Source organism: Protopterus annectens, chromosome 17.part0 (assembly GCF_019279795.1).
Source record: "Protopterus annectens isolate FY-2018-M chromosome 17.part0, PAN1.0, whole genome shotgun sequence".
In the NCBI taxonomy this organism is placed as follows: Eukaryota; Metazoa; Chordata; order Ceratodontiformes; family Protopteridae; genus Protopterus; species Protopterus annectens.
This window is the reverse complement of record NC_056751.1, coordinates 133,030,156-133,051,463: the sequence shown is the minus strand read 5'-3', so window position 1 is coordinate 133,051,463 and position 21,308 is coordinate 133,030,156. Positions and strand designations below refer to the sequence as shown.

Sequence of the window (21,308 nt, the reverse complement as noted above, 5' to 3'; positions counted from 1 at the left end):
CTATTTAAGTGGTGCATTTTGAAATATTTTCTGCTTAAAACCTCAGCTTTGGCCGGCTAAGATCTAGCTGTATTCAACGGGAAATATAAGAGAATTTAAGTACCTTTTATCTGCACTTTTTTCAGATAATACAGCATTTTAATTGATTTATTTGTGTTGCATTGAATATTAACTGAACTGGAAGTTTCGACTTTGCTTTTTCAGTTAGTGCTTGCTAGCATTTTATTGCCTGTTAGTAATCGGAGGAGGAGGCAGTCTCATTCATTGATGTCCTGTCACTGCCTATTTAACTGGTACATTTTGAAATATTTTCTGCTTAAAACCTCAGCTTTGGCTGGCTAAGATCTAGCTGTATTCAACTGGACGTATAAGAGAATTTAAGTACCTTTTATCTGCACTTTTTTCAGATAATACAGCATTTTAATTGATTTATTTGTGTGGCATTGAATATTAACTGAACTGGAAGTTTTGACTCTGCTTTTTCAGTTAGTGCTTGCTAGAATTTTATTGCCTGTTAGTAAATGGAGGTGGAGGTAGTCTCATTCATTGATGTCCTGTCACTGCCTATTTAACTGGTACATTTTGAAATATTTTCTGCTTAAAACCTCAGATTTGGCCGGCTAAGATCTAGCTGTATTCAACTGGACATATGAGAGAATTTAAGTACCTTTTATCTGCACATTTTTCAACTAATACAGCATTTTAATTGATTTATTTGTGTTGCATTGAATATTAACTGAACTGGAAGTTTTGACTCTGTTTTTTCTGTTAGTGCTTGCTAGAATTTTATTGCCTGTTAGTAATTGCAGGTGGGGTAGTCTCACTCATTGACATCCTGTCACTGCCTAGTTAAGTGGTACATTTTGAAATATTTTCTGCTTAAAACCTCAGCTTTGTCTGGCTAAGATCTAGCTGTATTCAACTGGATGTATAAGAGAATTTAAGTACCTTTTATCTGCACTTTTTTTCAAATAATACAGCATTTTAATTGATTTATTTGTGTTGCATTGAATATTAACTGAGCTGGACGTTTTGACTCTGATTTTTCAGTTAGTGCTTGCTAGAATTTTATTGCCTGCTAGTAATTGCAGGCGGGGGTAGTCTCATTCATTGATATCCTGTCACTGCCTATTTAATTGGTACATTTTAAAATATGTTCTGCTTAAAACCTCAGCTTTGGCCGGCTAAGATCTAGCTGTATTCAACTGGACATATAAGAGAATTTAAATACCTTTTATCTGCACTTTTTTCAGATAATAAGGGCTTTAATTGATTTATTTGTGTTGCATTGAATATTAACTGAACTGGAAGTTTTGACTCTGCTTTTTCAGTTAGTGCTTGCTAGAATTTTATTGCCTGCTAGTAATTGCAAGAATTGTATTGCCTGTTAGTAATTGCAGGTGGGGTAGTCTCATTCATTGATATCCTGTCACTGCCTATTTAAGTGGCACATTTTGTAATATTTTCTGCTTAAAACCTCAGCTTTGGCCGGCTAAGATCTAGCTGTATTCAACTGGACATATAACATAATTTAAGTACCTTTTATCTGCACTTTTTTCAAATAATACAACATTTTAATTGATTTATTTGTGTTGCATTGAATATTAACTGAACTGGAAGTTTTGACTCTGTTTTTTTTCAGTTAGTTCCCCACCCACCCTCCGTGTTTCTGTCTTGGTGTTAATCTTGGTGGGTTTCAAACTGCCTGCCCCTCTTGTAAATTTGTGTTTGGATACTCCTTCTGGGCCCATCTCATTTGCTCACTCAACTTAGTGCAGTGAGATCATATTCTGATTTCAGGCACTCCTACTGTGTACAAAGAGAGCATTTGGGAAAGAAAAAAAAAATTAAGCTTGTTTCCTGCCTTTCCTGTAAGTGGTCCAGACTGTTTGTAGGCTTCTGAGCCCCCAAGCCTTTCTGTGTTGGAGGGAAGCCTTCTAGCTTAATTTTGTTTCTGAGAACTAGCCCGTTTTCTAGTTTCAGCACTCAAATCTGTTTCTTTGAACTCAGCACTTGTTCAGAACCTGTTGTAAGCACTAAATAAGCTACAAATTTTTACAACACTCAACTTTCCTCACTTGTCTAGAGGAAAGCAGTTTTTTAGTACTTAATAAATAAGCACCTATCCAGGCATGGTCTAAGGGTCAGCTCCTTATGATTTTCCATGTCTACATGATGAATCTGGGCATCTTAGGGCAATGCAGCAATTGCCTCATGTACACAGACAACCGTCTCCTCCTACCACCTAACACTACAACCTGTGAGAGATGCACTTATATAGCCAAACTGGAAGCAAAGCTCTCTTCACCCAAGACTGGACTAGACAGTCAAGAGGAGAAGGTAAACACTTGCACAACACCACACTCATCACATAGTCCCTCAAAACCTACACCTCCAAAACACACACCTACATTCGCGGAGGCTCTCAATAAAAACCTGCCCAAGCATCAGGGACCTCCACAGCAGAAACGCAACAAACTTCACCCCTCAACACAACCCAAATGACACATAGCCCACAAACTCAGTGTGCCACTCAACCACAATCCATAAGGCATAACAACGTACCCAACACTCTAGTCATAGGTGACTCTATAGTCAGGCACACTGATGTTCCACTCACCAGGCTAAACAAGGAGAAAGTTACTGTCAGCTGCCTGTCAGGTGCCAGGATCCACCGCATAACGCATGCACTCAGGTCACTCCACAACAAGTACAAATATGACATTGTCATTGTCCATGTTGGTGTGAATGACCTGAGACATACCTCTCTGGACTACATGAAAAGAGACATGGAGGAGCTCTCCAATCTTGTAGCCCAGATAGGTATAACCCTAGCCCTGAGTAGCATCCTGCCATCACCCAGAATGATACCACAGTACAAGGACAAAATGATTGACTTCAACAACTGGCTAAGCTTCTGGTGTCATTCTAAGGGGATCCAGTATTTGTCTCCCTGGGACGACATAATCGACAGACTATGATGCTTTGCCAGAGACGGCCTGCACCTGTCGCCTTTGGGATTCTGGATACTGGCTAAGGCTCTTGCCACCCCTATAGTGCCTTTTTAGGCAAGGTTCAAATGACAAATTCACTACCGTAACAGGTACAAGCAAGCAAAATCTGAGGATAATGCTACTCAATGCTAGAAGTCTAAACCTCAAAATGCACTCACTCGAGGCACTCCTTAAAATGGAGAACATCGACATCTGTGCAGTGACTGAGACCTGGTTCAAAGCTCAACAGAGCACCCCTGCATTACCAGGCTATAATTCATACCACACCTTTCGGCCACCTAACCCGGAATGAAGCACTAAACGTGGAGGCATGTCCATATTCATTAAGGATATCCACACCTCCAGGCTAGTTGCACAGCATAATGCATCCGAGATTATCCAAGTGCAACTAACTCTGGGCAAGACTGCAATCCAAATTGTAGCTTGCTATAGACCCCCCACCATGCCCCAGGATTCCCACTCCTCATTTCATGATACACTGGAAAGTATTAGGGTACAACCCAACACCCTAATAATGGGCGATTTCAACTACCCCACCATTAACTGGGAAAACTACTCACGTACCAACTCTTTTGTTCAACGTTTTCTGGAATTCATAAATTTCAATGCCTTGGATCAACTTATTCACACCCCCACCAGGGGCAGCAATATCCTAGACCTGGTCATTACCAACATGGGCAACCAGTGTTCCACACCAGAGGTCAATTCCTTGTTGGTCAGATCCGACCACAAGCTAATCACCCCAGACATCCACATCCCACCCCCACCCTCAATTAGGGAAACCACTATAAAAAAATTTCTCCAAAGCCAACCTCACACTTCTTAAGACGGAAGTGGCAAACTTCATGACACCCATGCAGACGGACAATAGAGGTACGACTGCTGAATCCCACACAAATGCACTTTATAAGCACTTACACAAGTGCATGGATCATGCTATCCCTAATAGAACCAAGATGCTATCCTCCAAAAAAAGGAAGCCAATCTAGTGGTCCTCTGCCATAAACAAACTCTACAACAGAAGAAAGAAACTGCTGCAAAAAAGAGTAAAATCCCATGACTGGAGGAACTCCCTGGTCAACCTCAGTAAGAAGCTGAGATCCCTCATAAAATCCTTCAAAGCTAGTTACGAAAACAAAATTGCCACTGACTCTAAAGACAACCACAAAGCATTCTATAGTTATGTCAAGAATCTCAATGGCAACACTCAGATCTGCTCTCAGTTTCAGCACAATGGCACTAAATATACAGAACCACCTGATATTGCCAACATCCTGGCAGATAGGTTCAGTGCTAACTTTAACCCCCTCTTAGCCCCTAGAGGGCCCATCTCTATACCGGAAGAATGCAAAGTTCCTGTAATCACTGCTGCACAGGTAAAAAACACACTCTCCAAAGCCAAGAAGACAGCATCCATGGGACCTGACAATATCCCAGGCTGCGTTCTACACAAACTACAGAATGAACTGGCACCCTAAGTACCATGTTCAATCATAGCCTCACCTCAGGCTTTGTGCCCACTGAATGGCGCACCACGACGGTTATCCCACACCACAAAGGGGGAGCCATGACAGACCCCTGGAACTACCGCCTCATTAGCCTGACGAGCCTGGTCTGCAAGGCCATGGAACGTATCATCATGGAACTCATAAACAAAGACATTGGTAATCTCCAAACTCTGCACCTTACCAAGTTCGGATTTGTAAAAGGCAGATCATGTCTCCTAAACCTGATTGACTTCTTTGAACCAGTCACCAAAGCCATAGCTGTGGGTATAATGGTTCACACAGCTTATCTAGATCTCGCCAAGGCTTTCAACACCATCCCCCACTCTGGAATTATAGATAAGCTCACTAAACTAGGTATAAATCCCTATGTCACAAGATGGTTTGCCAACTGGCTCATGGACAGAACCCACACTGTGAAAGTAGCGGACTCCAAATCTGAATTCAGACCAGTAACAAGTGGAGTACCACAGGGTTCAGTCCTGGGTCCTCTCCTGTTGGTATCTACTTCTCTGAAGTAAAGGCTAACACAGAAGGTCTTTGGCTAACAAAGTTTGCAGATGACTGCAAACTAGGAGCCATAATCGAAACTCCTAACAATGTGGACATACTACAAAAGGGCCTCACTGAGACAGTTACCTGGTGCCAAAGCCATGGCCTGAAGCTCAATGCCAAAAAGTGTATTGTCATCCCCTTTGGTAAAAACTCTGTACCCATGAACTACCACATAGCTGGTAGTCTACTTAACACTGAAAATGTGATGAGACATTGGGACAAAGGTGGACAGTAGTCTCTCCTTTGATAATCACATCGCCACAGTGATCAGGAAATCCTTCTACGTGGCTCACCTCATCATAAAAGGTTTCTCATCCAGAAAAAAAGAGGTCATTGTTTCCCTCTACTCATCACTCATTAGACCCATTATAGAGTACAACGCCCCTTTTGGTATGTACCTCACAAGACATCTACAACAACTGGAAAGGCCACAGAAATACCTCACAAAGAGGATTACTGGCTTCAAACAGATGCTCTACGCAGACCGTCTAAAAAAAACTCTAGTTTTACTGCGTCGCATATCGCCTACTCAGAGGTGATCTCTGCCTAACATACAAAGCTATGTCAAACCCAGGGCTGTTGGACATGCTTCACTTAAAGAAATCCTAATCCCTCCAAGCTACATGCTCTAGGGACCTAAACCTTGTCACCACAATAAACAGAACATGCTGGAGGGATAGATTCCTGTCCCAGAGACTTCCCATACTCTGGAACAGACTATCTATCTAGGTCAAACAGAGCTACTCATTAGCACTCTTCAAGAAAACTCTTGATGATTGGATGGGAAATAGGAAATTCACCCCAGGGATCACTTCTGTGGCTCTGCTCGACAGGGGCACAGGAAAATAATTTTCTTGGGTGGCGAAAGCCAGGGTACATTTTTGGCTAGGCTTATATAGGCCCTAGGGCCAATAGCCTAGTATCTACCTATGAACCTATGATAGAAAGGCATATATATATATATATATATATATATATATATATATATATATATGTATATGTATACACACACACACACACACACACACACACACACACACACACACACACACACACACATATATATATATATATATGGGTTTACTTTACATGGTCGACTGTTCAGAAAGTCAACTTTCATATGGCCGAGACCATATGATCAACTTTTGAAAAGCCGACCATGTAAACTAAACACATAAAACACAACAAACACTTACCTTAAACTGTTAGCAGGGGGGCTACGCCTCCCTGCACACCCCGTAACTTAAATATACCAACTCCGAGATCGCACTACAGTGTGGAAGAAGGAAATTTTCCTATTCCGCACTGTACGGAGATAGTTCCCCATGGTTGGCTTTTCGAAAGTCGATCATATGATCTCGGCCATATGAAAGTCGACTTTCTGAAAAGTCGACCATGTGAAGGGGACCCATGTATAGATATATAAATATATATTGGCTTTTCGAAAGTCGATCATATGATCTCGGCCATATGAAAGTCGACTTTCTGAAAAGTCGACCATGTGAAGGGGACCCATGTATAGATATATAAATATATATATATATATATATATATATATATATATATATATATATATACATATATACACACACAACACATAAAGATGAAAAAATGTACACACGTGTGTGTGTGTGTGTGTGTGTGTGTGTGTGTGTATCTATATATATATATATATATATACATATATATATACATATACACTAATATCCCAAAATTCTTTTATTGCAGTGACACTAAAAAGAAAATTGCTTAAAGCTCTGTAAAATAATTATAGTTAGTTCAAGCAAAGCTTTTCATATAAAGTTTTATAAAAAACGTTTGACACATTACTTAACTAAAATGTTTGAAAGATTCTGAATGCTGTGATTTGGAAAGTATAAATAACAGTGTTTTGAGGTTGAAAACAAAAGTAGTTATGGTGTAGAGTAATGATTTAAATGTAAAATGTACTTTAAAGCAAACATTTTTACCCTTTAAAAAGGAAGGTGATGTAATATTATGTTGACCTGGATAAAGCATTAAAAAGAATGTGGTCAAATTTCACTACTAAAATTACTCCAAAGCCGTATCTATTGATCTGTCAGTACCAGGGTGTGATAAGGGCTGATTTGCCAGCAATTCAGTGGCCAGATATCCTACATCAGATGATTCATAATGTGCAAAGTAAAAGATAATTTCTTCCAGAGAAATGCACTGAAATACGTTTGAGTATTCATGAACTGTACTGAAATACTTGCTAAACTGAGCTGTATAAATCAAAATTTAAAGTAAAAAATGAGGCAAGTAAATAATGCCTTACTATATGTGAGGCATGTCCTTTAGTCTAAAAGTGTCCTTTTGCTGTGGTATGGATCTGTTAAGGATTCTGAAATAAAAATTCTGAAAGTTGACAGGGTTTTCTAGATGCTGTTATAGTCACAGAGAAAAGTTACTCCTTTTGTACCATGAACTGAGTTATTTTAAGAGTGTCTACTCTCTACCTGTGAATTTGCATTTGAAGAAAAACTCAAAAATGTTTAAAATAGAGCTGAAGTGCTGCCATTATCACATACAGTACCATTTATTTAATGCTGTTATGCGTATGAGGGAGGGGGGTTGTTTGGACAGCAATGTCATGCAAGCTGTGAGATGTTGGCTGTCATCTGCAACTGCATCTTCTGCCGGCCAGAAGCTATAGCAATGTGGCAATTTTTGTCCAATTTGGTTTCTGATTTAAAGGGGTAGGGAGAAGGTACACAGTAAAACTTGATCCCATGTTAAAGAGAAGCATTTATTACTAATGTTGATTCACTGAACAGAATTCTGGAAGCTAAACATATCCACCTGTGGCTGACTCTTCCATCATGAAGTCACGAAACAATGGCTTCAATTTCTTTCTGTACACAGTAACAGCTTCCTGCATAACCTGTCTATAGACACACTATAGTGAACAACTGGTGAATTGCATGAAGTAAAAGGCTGTTTGCAATGCCCACACTTACATTTCTAAGGGAAGAAAATAGATAATTTGAAAGGAATGTTTGCCCCTGATGCTTGTTCACATATCACATGACTGTTATGCTATTTAAATTAAACCTGAACCTTGATGAAGGATGTTAAGTAATGCTTACTTTTTTTGGCTTTTCTAGCAAATCTGTAACTATGCACAAAACCTGGGACACTTGAACACTAAAATCCTCCCAGAATGAAAATCGTTACAATCCATCTACAGCCCACAAGGGCGATGGTTGGTGCTTTTTTTCTGGGATTGTAATCACTTAAGAGAGATGTGAAAAATTTCTAGACACTTACCTATATACAGGGTGACAAAGTAGTGCAGCAACAGTTAGCAATGCGGCATCACAGTGCGTGATTCTCCAGCTGGGATACCCTCTGTCAGACATCTTTATGTCTTCCCTGCATCAGCATGGGTTTTTACCAGATTATCTAGTTCTCTCCCATTTCCTACAGACCAACAGTAGTTGAAGTAGGGTTCCTCTAAACTGCCCACAGGTGTGTGCATGCTACATGGGAGTGACTCAATATGTGTATCCTGAGAATGAGCTGATGTCCCTTCTGGATTGGTTCCTCTGACTTGCACCCACAAACTGGGACAGGCACTCTGTCTCCTAATATGGATAAATGACTACACGGTTCTAAACAACAAACTGTGATAAGATAAAATATGTATCACCATTATGAAGAAAGAAAAAGAGAGAATTAAATGTCTACATTCATTTTGACACTTGCTACTAAACCACAATTAATGAATACAGTTCTGCAGCTATTTTAGTACAAAAAAAATAAAATCATTCAATTAAAATCTTAACAGAACATATAAAATGCGTTCGTAGATCATTAAGATTGTGTAAAAAACCAACCTCCTGATTTGATGAAAAGTGTTACTTTTATGCAAATTCAAACTGCCATGAGAAGCTATGCTTTTTGTAAAGTCAGCAAAAACACAGCATATGTATATTCACAGGACTTGACTTCCTTTCCGTTATTATGTGTCAAGCAACCTCTTTGGGCTTTTTAAACTTTACCTAAGGAATGCACCAATTAAATGGTGTCAACACAGCTAATGAAGGTAAAGCTGCTAGAGGCAGTAACAAATGCTTCTTTAACTGCAAATTTCATAACATTTAACAAGCCTGTCATAGTTAATTTAAAAAAGATGAAACCACACGTCTCCTCCCTCACTCTGATACAGCTTTCTAACCCTACAGTAACAAAAACTCTGTAACTTTGCTGCTTGTTTTATAATCTGAGACGAAGGATCCTACCTGACAAAAAAATCCAAGCAACCTCACCTCAATGAACAGAAGGAACATTCCAAATACTAATGTAAGCTATTCCATAACAACATAGTTGTCTTTTAGAGGAAACAACTTCACTCATGTCACTTCTATAATTCATTTCCAGTTCTTTCTCTCATCCACTTTCTCAGCAATTCTCAGAATAGTTTTCTATGCGCGTTGAAGAAGGGGGTCAAAGCTCATGGACACTCCCATTTAAGGGGCTTACACAACATAATAATTTCAACTAACTTTCAAGGTCACTACACCTCAGAGGGGGACTTCCTTTTAGCCATACATCCTACTTCCACAAATATACACTTATATGAAGATAAAAAAAAACAAGCAAATAAAAAGTATTAGCTTCTTAAAAAAGACAGCCACTTACTTGGATACAGTACTTGAAGTCAAGGGCTGGTAATCTGTTTGAGAACATGAGGTAGAGTCCTTTTGAACTTCAGTCCAGCAACCTACTGCAATTGTCAAGGTAGATGCTGGCATTGGCATAGTTACATAATAGAACCAGCTTAAAACATCTGCAAAATAAATATACTTCATAAATATTTCGAATATGATACTTAAAAATATATATATAACTGATCTACAACAACACAGCTGGCCATATAACTGGCTAACTTTTTAAAATATTAACCAATTCAAATGTTGGACAACCAGACACAAGAAGTGGAATCAATTGTCAGAGCTTAACCTTTTATTTACCACTTTCATTCAAAGAATGTGGACTTAATCAGAATAATGACACCATGAAGTAAAACACAGCTTTAAATACTGATGTCACATGACACAATCAGATAACAACTGTATGACATAAACCTCCTTTCTCCATTCAATTGAATAAAATAACATTTATATGTTACTCTAACTATATATCTAACTCTCATTAATCCCTGTAATCACAGATGAACAAGTAAAGACTGCACTCTCCAAAGCCAAGAACGCAGCATCTATGGGACCAGACAACATCCCAGGCTGTGTATTGCATGAACTACAGAATGAATTGGCACCCCAGCTAAGTACCATGTTCAATCATAGCCTCACCTCAGGCTATGTGCCTGCTGAATGGCGCACAGTGACGATTATCCCACTTTACAAAGGGGGTGCTACCACGGACCCTGGAAACTACTGCCCCATTAGCCTGATGAGCCTGGTCTGCAAGGCCATGGAACGTATCATCTTGGAGCTTATAAACAAAGACATAGGTAACCTCCAAACCCTGGACCCCACTTAGTTTGGGTTTATAAAAGGCAGATCATGTCTACTAAACTTGATTGACTTCTTTGAAGCAGTCACCAGAGTCGTAGATGAGGGCAAGGTAGTGCACACAGCCTATCTTGACCTCGCGAAGGCTTTTGATACCATCCCCCACTCTGGAATTATAAATAAACTCACTAAACTGGACAGAAATCCCTATGTCACAAGATGGGTGGCCAACTGGATCACTGACAGAACCCACACAGTAAAAGAAACTGACTCCAAGTCTGACTTCAGACCACTGATGAGTGGAGTACCACAGGGTTCGGTCCTGGGTCCTCTCCTGTTCGGCATCTAATTCTCTGATGTGCAGGCCAACACAGAAGGTCTTTGGCTAACCAAATTTGCAGATGACTGCAAACTGGGAGCCATAATAGAATCACCTAATGATGTAGACATTCTACAAAAGGGCTTCACAGAGACAGATGGTTGGGGTCAAAGTCATGGCCTCAAGCTCAATTCCAACAAGTGCATTGTCATCCCCTTTGGGAAAAACTTGGTACCCATGAACTACAACATAGGCAGTAGCTCACTAAACACTGAAAGTGCGATAAGAGACCTACGAACACAGGTGGACGGTAGTCTCTCCTTTGATAACCACATTGCCACGGTGGTCAGGAAATCCTTCTACGTGGCACACCTCATCAAAAAAGGGTTCTCCTCTAGAAAAAAGGAGGTCATTGTTCCTCTCTACTCATCCCGCATCGAACCCATTATGGAGTGCGGTGCCCCATTTGGCATGCATCTCGCAGGACACCTACAGCAATTGGAAGGGCCACAGAGATACCTCACTAAGAGGATTACCGGCCTCAAACAGATGTCATACACAGACTGTCTCAAAAAACTCCAGCTCTACTCCGTCTTATATCGCCTACTCAGAGGTGATCTCTGCCTAGCATACAAAGCTATGTCAAACCCAGAGCTGTTGGACATGCTACACTTAAAGAAATCCCAATCTCTCTGAACCACATGCTCCAGGGACCTAAACCTTGTCACCGCAATGAGCAGAACATGCTGGAGGGATAGATTCCTGTCCCAGAGACTTCTCAAACTCTGGAACAAACTACCCATTCATGTCAAGCAGAGCTCCTCATTGGCCCTCTTTAAGAAAATTCTTGACGACTGGATGGGAAATAGAAAATTCACCCTGAGGATCACTTCTGTGGCACTGCTCGACAGGGGCACAGGAAAATAATTTTCTTGGGTGGCGAAAGCCAGGGAACCTTTTTGCCTAGGCTTGTATAGGCCTCAGGGCTGATAGCCTAGTACCTATCTTTGAACCTATTAAAATCATCCTTACACTTCAGCCGACCTTAGTTTTAAAACAATAGAAATACTTACTGATCCATTTAATTGGGGGGGGGGGGTCCAGCATCCATTCAGAACTGTTACAGTAATTATTTATATTCAGAACTAGTTTCCCCCCCTTTCCCTGAAATTAATAACAATTCTGTCAAACTTTAGTGTTGTGGAACATTTTGAGACAGTTTCAAGTCTTTTTGGATATAAAATTAATGAAGTTAAAGCAAAGGCTATAGCTGTAAATTATGTATCCACACATGAATTGGTTCAGCAATACCTATATTTATGGGGAAACAATAAGATGAAGTATTTAGGAGTATGGATTAGAAGTGCTTCTGCTACAGCAACACAGGATACTAAACAGAAGATAATGCAAAAGCTGTGAAATTCGAAGATTTTATTTATGGATATGGATAGCAAGATGTAAGCAGTGAAAATCATTTTAGTCCATTTAGTTTTTATATACACGTCAGGCATATTTTTATCAACCAGAATAGAAGTTGTGCATAATAATTAATAATGAGTTAAATAAATTTATCTGGGAGGGGACGAGGGCAAGAGTTAAGTGGGATAAGCTGATGCTTCCACTAGAACAAGGTGGTTTAGGACTACCTGATTTGAAAAGATATTTTAGTGCTACACAGCTAAGGTTCATATATATAACATGAGCAGAATGTTATAATTCAAAGTGGAAAGCGATGATGATGATGAAGCAGGGCAGGAGTTCAAGAAATAAGGAGAGAGTGGGATTTTGGATGCAGATCCTTGGGAAGAAGGACAACCATTAAGAATATTATACTCAAAAAGTTCCAGAAAGTATTCTAAAAACAAAGCCAATGTGAGACTGGAGAAAGGCGATTTTACCAATGGGGATGACTTACGTTGGGGTACAGAAAACTGGTAAGAGTGGGCTGGAATTTACTGAAGAAACCTGGCAAAAGATCCAAGTTACTGGGAGCAAATAAGTACAGAAGGAAAAGTAATTGATTGAGATGAGGTCAAGAAGAAGTTTGGACTGCAGGTTAGATACTGTTTCTCTACTAGGGACTGATATCAAAGTATAAGCAAAGAGAAAAGGATAGTGGAATTCTAAGTGAAAGACCTGTTCTGCTAGAGTTTTTAGTCAAATCTAGAAAAGAAGCTGCTGTTAAAAAGAAATAAGTAGTAGGGCACATAAAATATTCCAAAACAAATAAATCATTCTGGCTTGAGAAAGGAAACACATCCAATACCTCCATAGAGGTTTGATAAGCACTTTTGTTCCTTTAATATAGACTTGGGACTTCATCAGCATATAAAATATTGCATGAGAACTAGAAGAATAAATCAGAGGAGGCTAAAAAATAACTGGAAAAAGAGACTGGAAAAGAAATTTATAAGGGAACAATCGGAGGAAATATGTATGGCTTCCAAGTATACAATGAAGTCCAGAAGGTTGATGATGTTTGCTTGGAAGGGTTTTCATAGATATTTTTATATTCAAAGCAGACTTCAAAGAATTTTTTCTCAAGTAGATAGCACATGTTGGAGGTTTGATGGGAAAGAAAGAAGTAACTGGGAACATAGTTTTTTGAGTCTAATTAGCTGGCAGATTTTAACAATTCATTACAGAATACTCTGTCAGAAATCTTGCGGGAACAAACTAAGGAAATGATTCTTAAGTTGGGATACAGGATCTGAATTGCCTAGATGTAGTAATGCCTGATGAAGTTTAATTCTGCTGGCTGCCTTGATGATGCTTCAGCAGTTCCTAGACATACTCTTGGCATGTGTGGATCAGTATATTTATCTGTCTGTGTCACCTCATAACAGAGCCTGAACTATGAGTGCCTTCTAATACTTGGTACATTTTCCTAAGTTATTTGATGTTATAGATTACCCCCACGTTGTCATTAAGGCCCCATCTGGACCACGAGGGAGTGGTACCAGAAAAGGAAGGTCTATCATTCCATCAACTGCCAGGTAGTGGGTGTGATGCATTGGGGTGCATCAACAACATCTCAGCCCAGCATCCTGACAGCCCCCATGATTCTCAAATCTGGCACACAAGCTCACTCTACCACTTCCTTCTGCAGGGTAACATACCCCATGGTCACCTTAGTGCAAACTTTTCCTGTTTATAGTAGTGTCTATAGGTATACTTTGGAAAATTTATTGTTTTAGTAGTAACCCCTTCTTTTATGTCCCCCCCTTTTTTCTTTTCCAGGTGATGTAGGCTACACACATGAAACTTGACTAATGACACCAGTTCATAACCCTAGGAGAGCTGCTGAGCAGCACTTCAACACTACCCTGTTCCAGACATGGATTGTCAATAAGTGTGTGTTTGGGCTGCTAAAATCCCGTTTTTGTTGCCTGGATTAGTCTGGTGGTGCCCTGCAGTATCAGCACATTACTAGATGCAGATGTTTATCACATTTTGCATTCTGCACAACATGATTATGCATCAGCCTGGTGTGCAACTGCCTCATGACGAAAGTGCAGCTCCTGCTATAGTCCCTTCCACCAGTGATGACAGTAACGGTGGCCAACCAATGACAGTAGTATGGGACACGTGTCAGGGGGTCTATATTATATCATCGCATGCTTACAAAAGCAAACGATGAATAATCAACCCCATGTAAGCGAAAGCTTACAATCTCAAAAGCTCAGAACAGCAATTTTTTCCCATTCAAAAAAAAAAAAATTGAAAGAATACATAAAGTTGGGGGCTGTTCCCCCCACACCCCCTACTTAAATATACCAACTCCGAGATCGCACTACAGTTCCGAAAATGGCAAAGTAACGGAAGCGGCCAAGAAATTCTTTCCCTGGGAAAGAATTTGCTTAAAAGCCGCTTCGCTATTTTTGCCTTTTCGTTGTTTTAAGTTCGACCAAGATGCATTCGATAGAATGCATCTTCAGTCATCTAACAGGAACCCGTGTCAGGCTTTTGCACAGTACATGGCTGCACAGGCAAAGAGATGGCATCTTGTCCAGAACTGTGGGACAAGACATTCAGATGGTGGTACCATTAATAAAAAAATCACATCATTTTTTTACATATTTAAATAATTTTTTTTTTCTTTTTTTTTTTTTTAAAGAGAATTACTTGATTGCTCTCTGTTACTGGCAGCACAGGTCCAGCCTTATATATTACTATCAACTGTAAGCTATAAGGTTAATTTTAAAAAGCATAAAGAGCTGTGTTCAAGATGGCATAATAAGCATTTGTTTAAATAATCTGCTCATATGAATTTATGCAGAATAAATTATCATGTGTAGTAGGGATGAACCAGGAATATTTATTATCTGACAGTTGTTCAGGCAGAATTGCAAGCAGTAACTCAAAGCAAGGTCTATTGGATCATATATAGGTGCAGTTATGATGACCTGAAAGCAAAGTTTTATGTTAGCCTTCTCTTCTGCTGCCTCTTTTCTGTTTTTCAAATGTAAAAACAAAGGAATTAATTTGTTTGAAAAGTCACTTGGGGTTTGCCTTACTGAACACTGACTTGAACCTCATGTAAAAGGTGATGTGTACTGTCAGCTATGATGTGTGATGTCCCCACTCTGGGCCAGTAATCAAGAATCCTGAATCCTTACCAAAAGGCACTTGAGAGGGACGTTCATTTGGAAATGGATACACCCAGTATTTCCAGATGCAGCTCTCTGCATCAAGCACAATTTCCCTTAAGATCGCAAAGGGAACATACTCAGTCCAGGGTCTGGGCCCCCCCCCTCTGTCCAGATCCCCAATAAGACTCCACACTCCCACAGTTGTAGGGATGAGTCCTCAGCCGAGTGTCCAAGCCAAGTCCTCAAGCACACTCTCTGTGAAACAGTGCTTCTTGTCCCTGCTCCAAGCAGCGGATGCACACACACTTTCAGATTTGATTTTCACACACACATGCACATGCACACACACACACACACACACACACACACACACACACACACACACACACACACACACACACACACATCTGGGAAAGGCTGGCACAGATTTTTATAATATAGTTATACTGCCACCAGACACCCCAAAGCCAACTACTCTAAGGCTCTTGGAAGGGTACCCAACTATGTTGTTTTTCTTTCGACTTTTCCCAGTTAGGGGTCGCCACAGCGGAACTCCAGTCCGCTAATGATTGGCAGTATTTTTTTTACAGTGCCAAGGTGTCAGCCCGATGCCCAACCTTCAATGAAGGCACGCCCATCCACGCATGTCTTTCGAACACCACTCGACCGTGGGGAGGACATGCAGACTCCACACAGAAGGTGCTCCAGCCGAGAATCGAACGAGAGAACCTCTTGCTGTGAGGCAACAACGCTACCGCTGCACCAATGCGGCTGTCACAGAAGGGTACCCAATTATACTGAGTGAAATTAATATTAATACAAATGGTAGTTTGAGTGTCACCAAATAGATACAAGTACTCTCAAAAGTTAAAATATTCTGTAAAGGACCAGCCACAATGCAAAGTTTAAATATATTTAATAATAAATAATAAAAGAACATGAAGTACTAAATATCTATTTACAATAAACACCAGACTTTCATTCACAGGAAATATTACAAATAACACAGGTGGACAAGTTCACACAGTTACAGAAAAAACAAGACTTACCTAATCTCATTATATTTTTCTGACTGATCTAAGGAATTATTATTCCCTGGTTACCCACTAGATCAAAGGAAGATGAAGTAGGTGAGGAATCCTTCTATGTCAAGTTTAAAACAACAGAGTGCTCCAAGACTTCTGTCTCACCTAGTATTAAACATTATTTTTAGCGATGGATTACAGATTACAGAATGGCATCACATACATCTGGTCATATAACTTCTGGTTCCCATACAACCTCCCACAGCTAGAAACTGCCAGGATTTAGCACCTAGGTGTCAATAATACACACATGCACAGAGCCTTGCTAAGATCTGCTGCAGCTTCTGGAAGTCTTAAAACAATATCACACCTCCAGCCTTCCACAGTAGCAATTAGTTCACCCCAATGATAATGCAGGAAGCTTCCTTGTACAGACTTTGTGTCTCTGGGTGCATTGAGAAGAGTAAGATATAATCTTTATAGCCTAAATTAGTAATTTAATTTCTTACTATTTCTCAAAGTTAGCTGGAGCTAATTTTAACCTCTTCTCTTCCAGTATTCTCTGTTACAATGTATACATTTAATCAGTTACAATACAGTGCAATCTGATATACATGTATATTTCTTTTCTGTCTAGCAGGGCACAGTGTTGATACATTTTTAACACAAGCAACTTTACAAATACATTTTCAACACAAGCATCTGTACAAATCAGTTCGATATACAAATGACATATAATTCTTTACAAAATTCCAGCTAGCTGTGGTGGCATATGCTCCACGTCCACTACCCTACTTCACCTGGCATAGCTGGCAGTACCTCACAACGTCACATCCCCAAACAACTACTCCAGCATCTCTTAAAAGAAAAATTTTTAGTCAGTACTCAACAAGGTTTTAGACCCGCTCATAGCAAAAAAATAGAAGTTATGTTCTTACCATAACGTTCCATGTTAGTTGTCTTCTTCTCGCCTTCTTCTTGCTGGATGGGTTCGGAGCCGACCTCGGCTCCGACTCGGCCACTCTAAAAGCTCGAGAGTTGGTTCCACCGGCTCGAGGCTCCCCTTATATCCCACAATGCTAGGCGAGAGTTACCTCAGATCTCGTTTGTAAGCTAACCCCAGCGTATAATAGTAACAGAATAACTCTAAAACAGAGTCCACCTCTAACAACAGGAAGAAAGAAGGGTGACCTATATCCTGATCCAGGAAATATGCACAACAGCATATGCCTAAGAAAGAGGTGGTAGAAAGAGAGGTCACGATCACAACTCCTCTAGGTCTGTCCAGGCCAGGGGGAAGGAGGGTGGGACGCAAGAAGAAGGCGAGAAGAAGACAACTAACATGGAACGTTATGGTAAGAACATAACTTCTATATGTTAAGTTGTCTATCTCGCCTTCATTCTTGCTGGATGGGACTGCGTCCCTAGCACCTTGTCCCGGGTGGCCTAACGGAACAGACTCCTGAGAACAGTGGAACCAAAATTAGCTCTATGCCTAGAAGCTAAATCCAACTTATAATGAGAAATAAAAGTGTGAGGAGTAGCCCAAGTAGCCGCTGCACAAATGGTGTCAATAGGCAGTCTGTCTTGGAAGGCTAAAGAAGTAGCCAAAGCTCTGGTGGAATGGGCTTTAGGTTTATTAGGCAATTTTTGTTGTCTAATTTCATATACCAGGGAAATCAAAGATGTTAGCCATCTGGATAATGATACCTTAGAAACTGAAAGTCCCTTTCTGCTTTCCGCATAGGAGACAAACAGCTGATCAGATTTTCTGAATTGTTTTGTTCTATCCAAGTAGTACCTCAATTGACGATGAACATCCAGGCAGTGTAATTTTTGTTCAGACCTATTGGAATACTCTGGAAAAAAGACAGGGAGGTCAATGCTTTGGTTTAGATTTGATGTCGAGACCACCTTAGGCAAAAAGGACGGGTTAGTTCGTAAGGATACTCTGTCCTTATGAAACAACAGATAAGGAGGACGACAACTGAGTGCTTGAAGCTCTGAAACTCTTCTAGCTGATGTAATAGCTACCAGAAAAAGAGTTTTCCATGATAACAATTTTAAGGAACAGGAAGCTGCAGGTTCGAAGGGGAAGAATCAAAGAAGCAAGAACTAAATTTAGGTCCCAAGGAGAAGGAGGATTTCTTATAGGAGGTCTGAGAAGAAAAACTCCTTTCAAAAAGGCTTTGCAGAGTTTGTGGGACATTAGGGCAGATTCAGAAATACCCACATGAAAATTAGAAATAGCTGCCAATTGAACTTTAAGTGTAGAGGGAGATGAACCTGCATGGAAGAGTTCAGCTAGAAAATCAAGGACTAGTTGGATGGAAGCGGTGAAAGGATCTATGTCCTTTCCTTGAGCCCAATATGAAAAGCGTTTCCACTTACTCAAATAAATCTTTCGAGTGGAAGATTTATGGGAAGCTATCAATATATCTCTAACAGAGTGAGACAATTGAGGAAGCCTGGCTAAGGGTGGAACTGGAGGAACTAAGCAGTGAGGTTCAGAGAGGGGAGGGAGCGATGAAACTGACCCGACTGATGGATCAAAAGATCTGGAACTAGGTCCAGATTCCACGGTCGCTCCAAGAGAAAACGATGTAGAAAGGGGAACCACACTTGTCGAGGCCAATAAGGAGCAATGAGGATCAATGAGGCCTTCTGAGCGATAGCTTTCTGTATTACTTGAGAGATAAGTGGGAAAGGAGGAAATGCATACAGAAGTCCCCGGGGCCAAACTTGGACTAGAGCGCCTCTGCTGGGTTGGCCTGGTAAAGGGAATAGAGTGAAATATTCTCTGCACTTGCTGTTTTGGGGAGTAGCAAAAAGATCGCAGCAAGGCTGACCCCACTTGAGAAAAATTTCTCTCACTACAGAGTCTTTCAGAGACCACTCGTGAGGCATGAGTATAGCTCTGCTCAACTTGTCCGCAATATGATTGGACTTCCGGGATGTGCGTTGCTATCAGAAACCGCTGAGAAGAAATCGCCCATTGCCACAGTCTGAGTGCTTCTCGACACAGGGGTATGATCTGGTTCCGCCTTGTTTGTTGATGTACCACACTACAGACATATTGTCTGTCTGGATTGCAATTGTTCCCAAGGGAAGAGAGTCTTGAAGGGCTTGCAACGCTAAAAGCACTGCTCTCATCTCCAGAACATTTATGTGCAAGTGGCATTCGCTTTGGTTGCCATGTGCCCTGGACTGTCCTGCCCTGATAATGCCCCCCCCACCCGATCAGGGAGGCATCCGTTGTCAGAGTAGCAACCGGAGGAGGTGGAACAAAGGGTCTTCCCGACAGGAGCTGGGGGGAAGACATCCACCACATGAGATGTTTTTTGCACGCTTGCGTGATCACAATGGTGTGAGACATTGGAAGTTCCTGGTATGACCATTGAGTAAAAAGCATCCACTGAAGGATCCGCATGTGGTATCTGGCTAATGGAAGCAGAGGTATGGCCGCTGCCATAATTCCACACACCTTTAGGACTAACCTGGCTTTGATTCTGTTGTTGTTGAGAAGGAGTGATACCAATTTGTGAATGTCTGATATTCTCTGGTGTGTTAGCCTTGCAGACATGTTTATTGTATCTAGATTTGCGCCTATGTAGGTAATAGTACGACAAGGCGACAAAACAGACTTTTCGCAATTTATTGAAATACCCAGCTTTTGACAAACGCGAAAAGTGTAATCTCTGGCCATCAGAAGGAGATGCTTGGTGGGAGCTGTGAGGAGCCAGTCGTCCAAATATGGAAACACCTGGAATCCTTGTCGTCTCAGGTGAGAAGCTACCACTGCCATGCATTTGGTAAACACCCGGGGCGCAGTGGTGAGACCAAAGGGCAGGGCCCTGAACTGAAAATGACTGGCTCCCAGCCTGAAGCGGAGGAATCTTCTGGAGCGGCTGTTGATTTTTATGTGGTAGTACGCATCCCGAAGGTCTATAGAGCACATCCAGTTTCCTTTGCCCAAAAGGGGAAGGATGGATTGCAGCGTGACCATCCGAAATCTTGTTTTCTTGACTGATTTGTTCAAGACACTGAGATCCAAAATTGGTCTCCAGTCCCCTGTTTTCTTTGGAACTAAAAAGAACCTTGAGTAGATTCCGGATCCTTGTTGGTCTGCTGGCACTGGCTGAATTGCTCTTTTGCAAGCAGTTTTGAAATTTCCAAAGCTGCTAGATCCCTTTGAGCGGGTGGAACATCTGGAAGGGATTTTTTTGACTGATTTGGAAAGCGAAGAAAGGAGATAGAATAGCCTTCGGAAATGATGGACTGTACCCATTTGTCTTGAGTCAGGGATAGCCAGGCTTCTGGGTACAGTGACAATCTTCCCCCGACTGCCTCCGAAGATGGGCAGTCGGGCAACACCTCACGGATGCTGAAAGGGCTTGTCAGGGAAGGCTTCCCGATTGCCCTGGTTCTGCGGACCCCCCCTGCCCCTAGGGCGACGTCTACCATTGTTATTCCCACCTCTGCCTCTGGTAGGAAAACGATTCTGTGCATCAGGCGAAGTCCCTTGAGATTGTTTACGGAACCACATCTTTCCACCCTTCTGGCCTTTGGGGTAAGGCCTGGAAGGAGTTGAAAAACGGACTCCGACGGCAGAAAGGGTCTTGCAATCAGTCTCGCACCTAGTCAGGGTTTCTTTCACTTGAGGACCAAAGAGAGATGATCCATCAAAAGGGGAGTTCGTGAAAGACGTCTTGAAAGGGTCCGCAAAATTGCATAGCCGCATCCAGGCGTGCCTACGTAAGGCCACACCTGTCCCTGCGGCTCTGCTCGCTCCATCAGCCG

The 21,308-nt window shown here is 41.2% G+C and overlaps 1 protein-coding gene across 5 annotated transcripts in view; it reads right to left on the bottom strand.

Annotated features, from left to right (window-relative positions):
- Positions 1 to 21,308, bottom strand: part of LOC122791373 (aminopeptidase O (putative)) — a 2,634,672-nt gene that overhangs the window by 2,246,413 nt on the left and 366,951 nt on the right. For all 5 annotated transcript variants that reach the window (XM_044059091.1, XM_044059088.1, XM_044059087.1 and 2 more), the window contains exon 4: positions 9,740 to 9,887. In XM_044059091.1, coding sequence (XP_043915026.1) covers positions 9,740 to 9,887 — 148 coding nt within the window. The remainder of the gene's footprint in view (positions 1 to 9,739; positions 9,888 to 21,308) is intronic.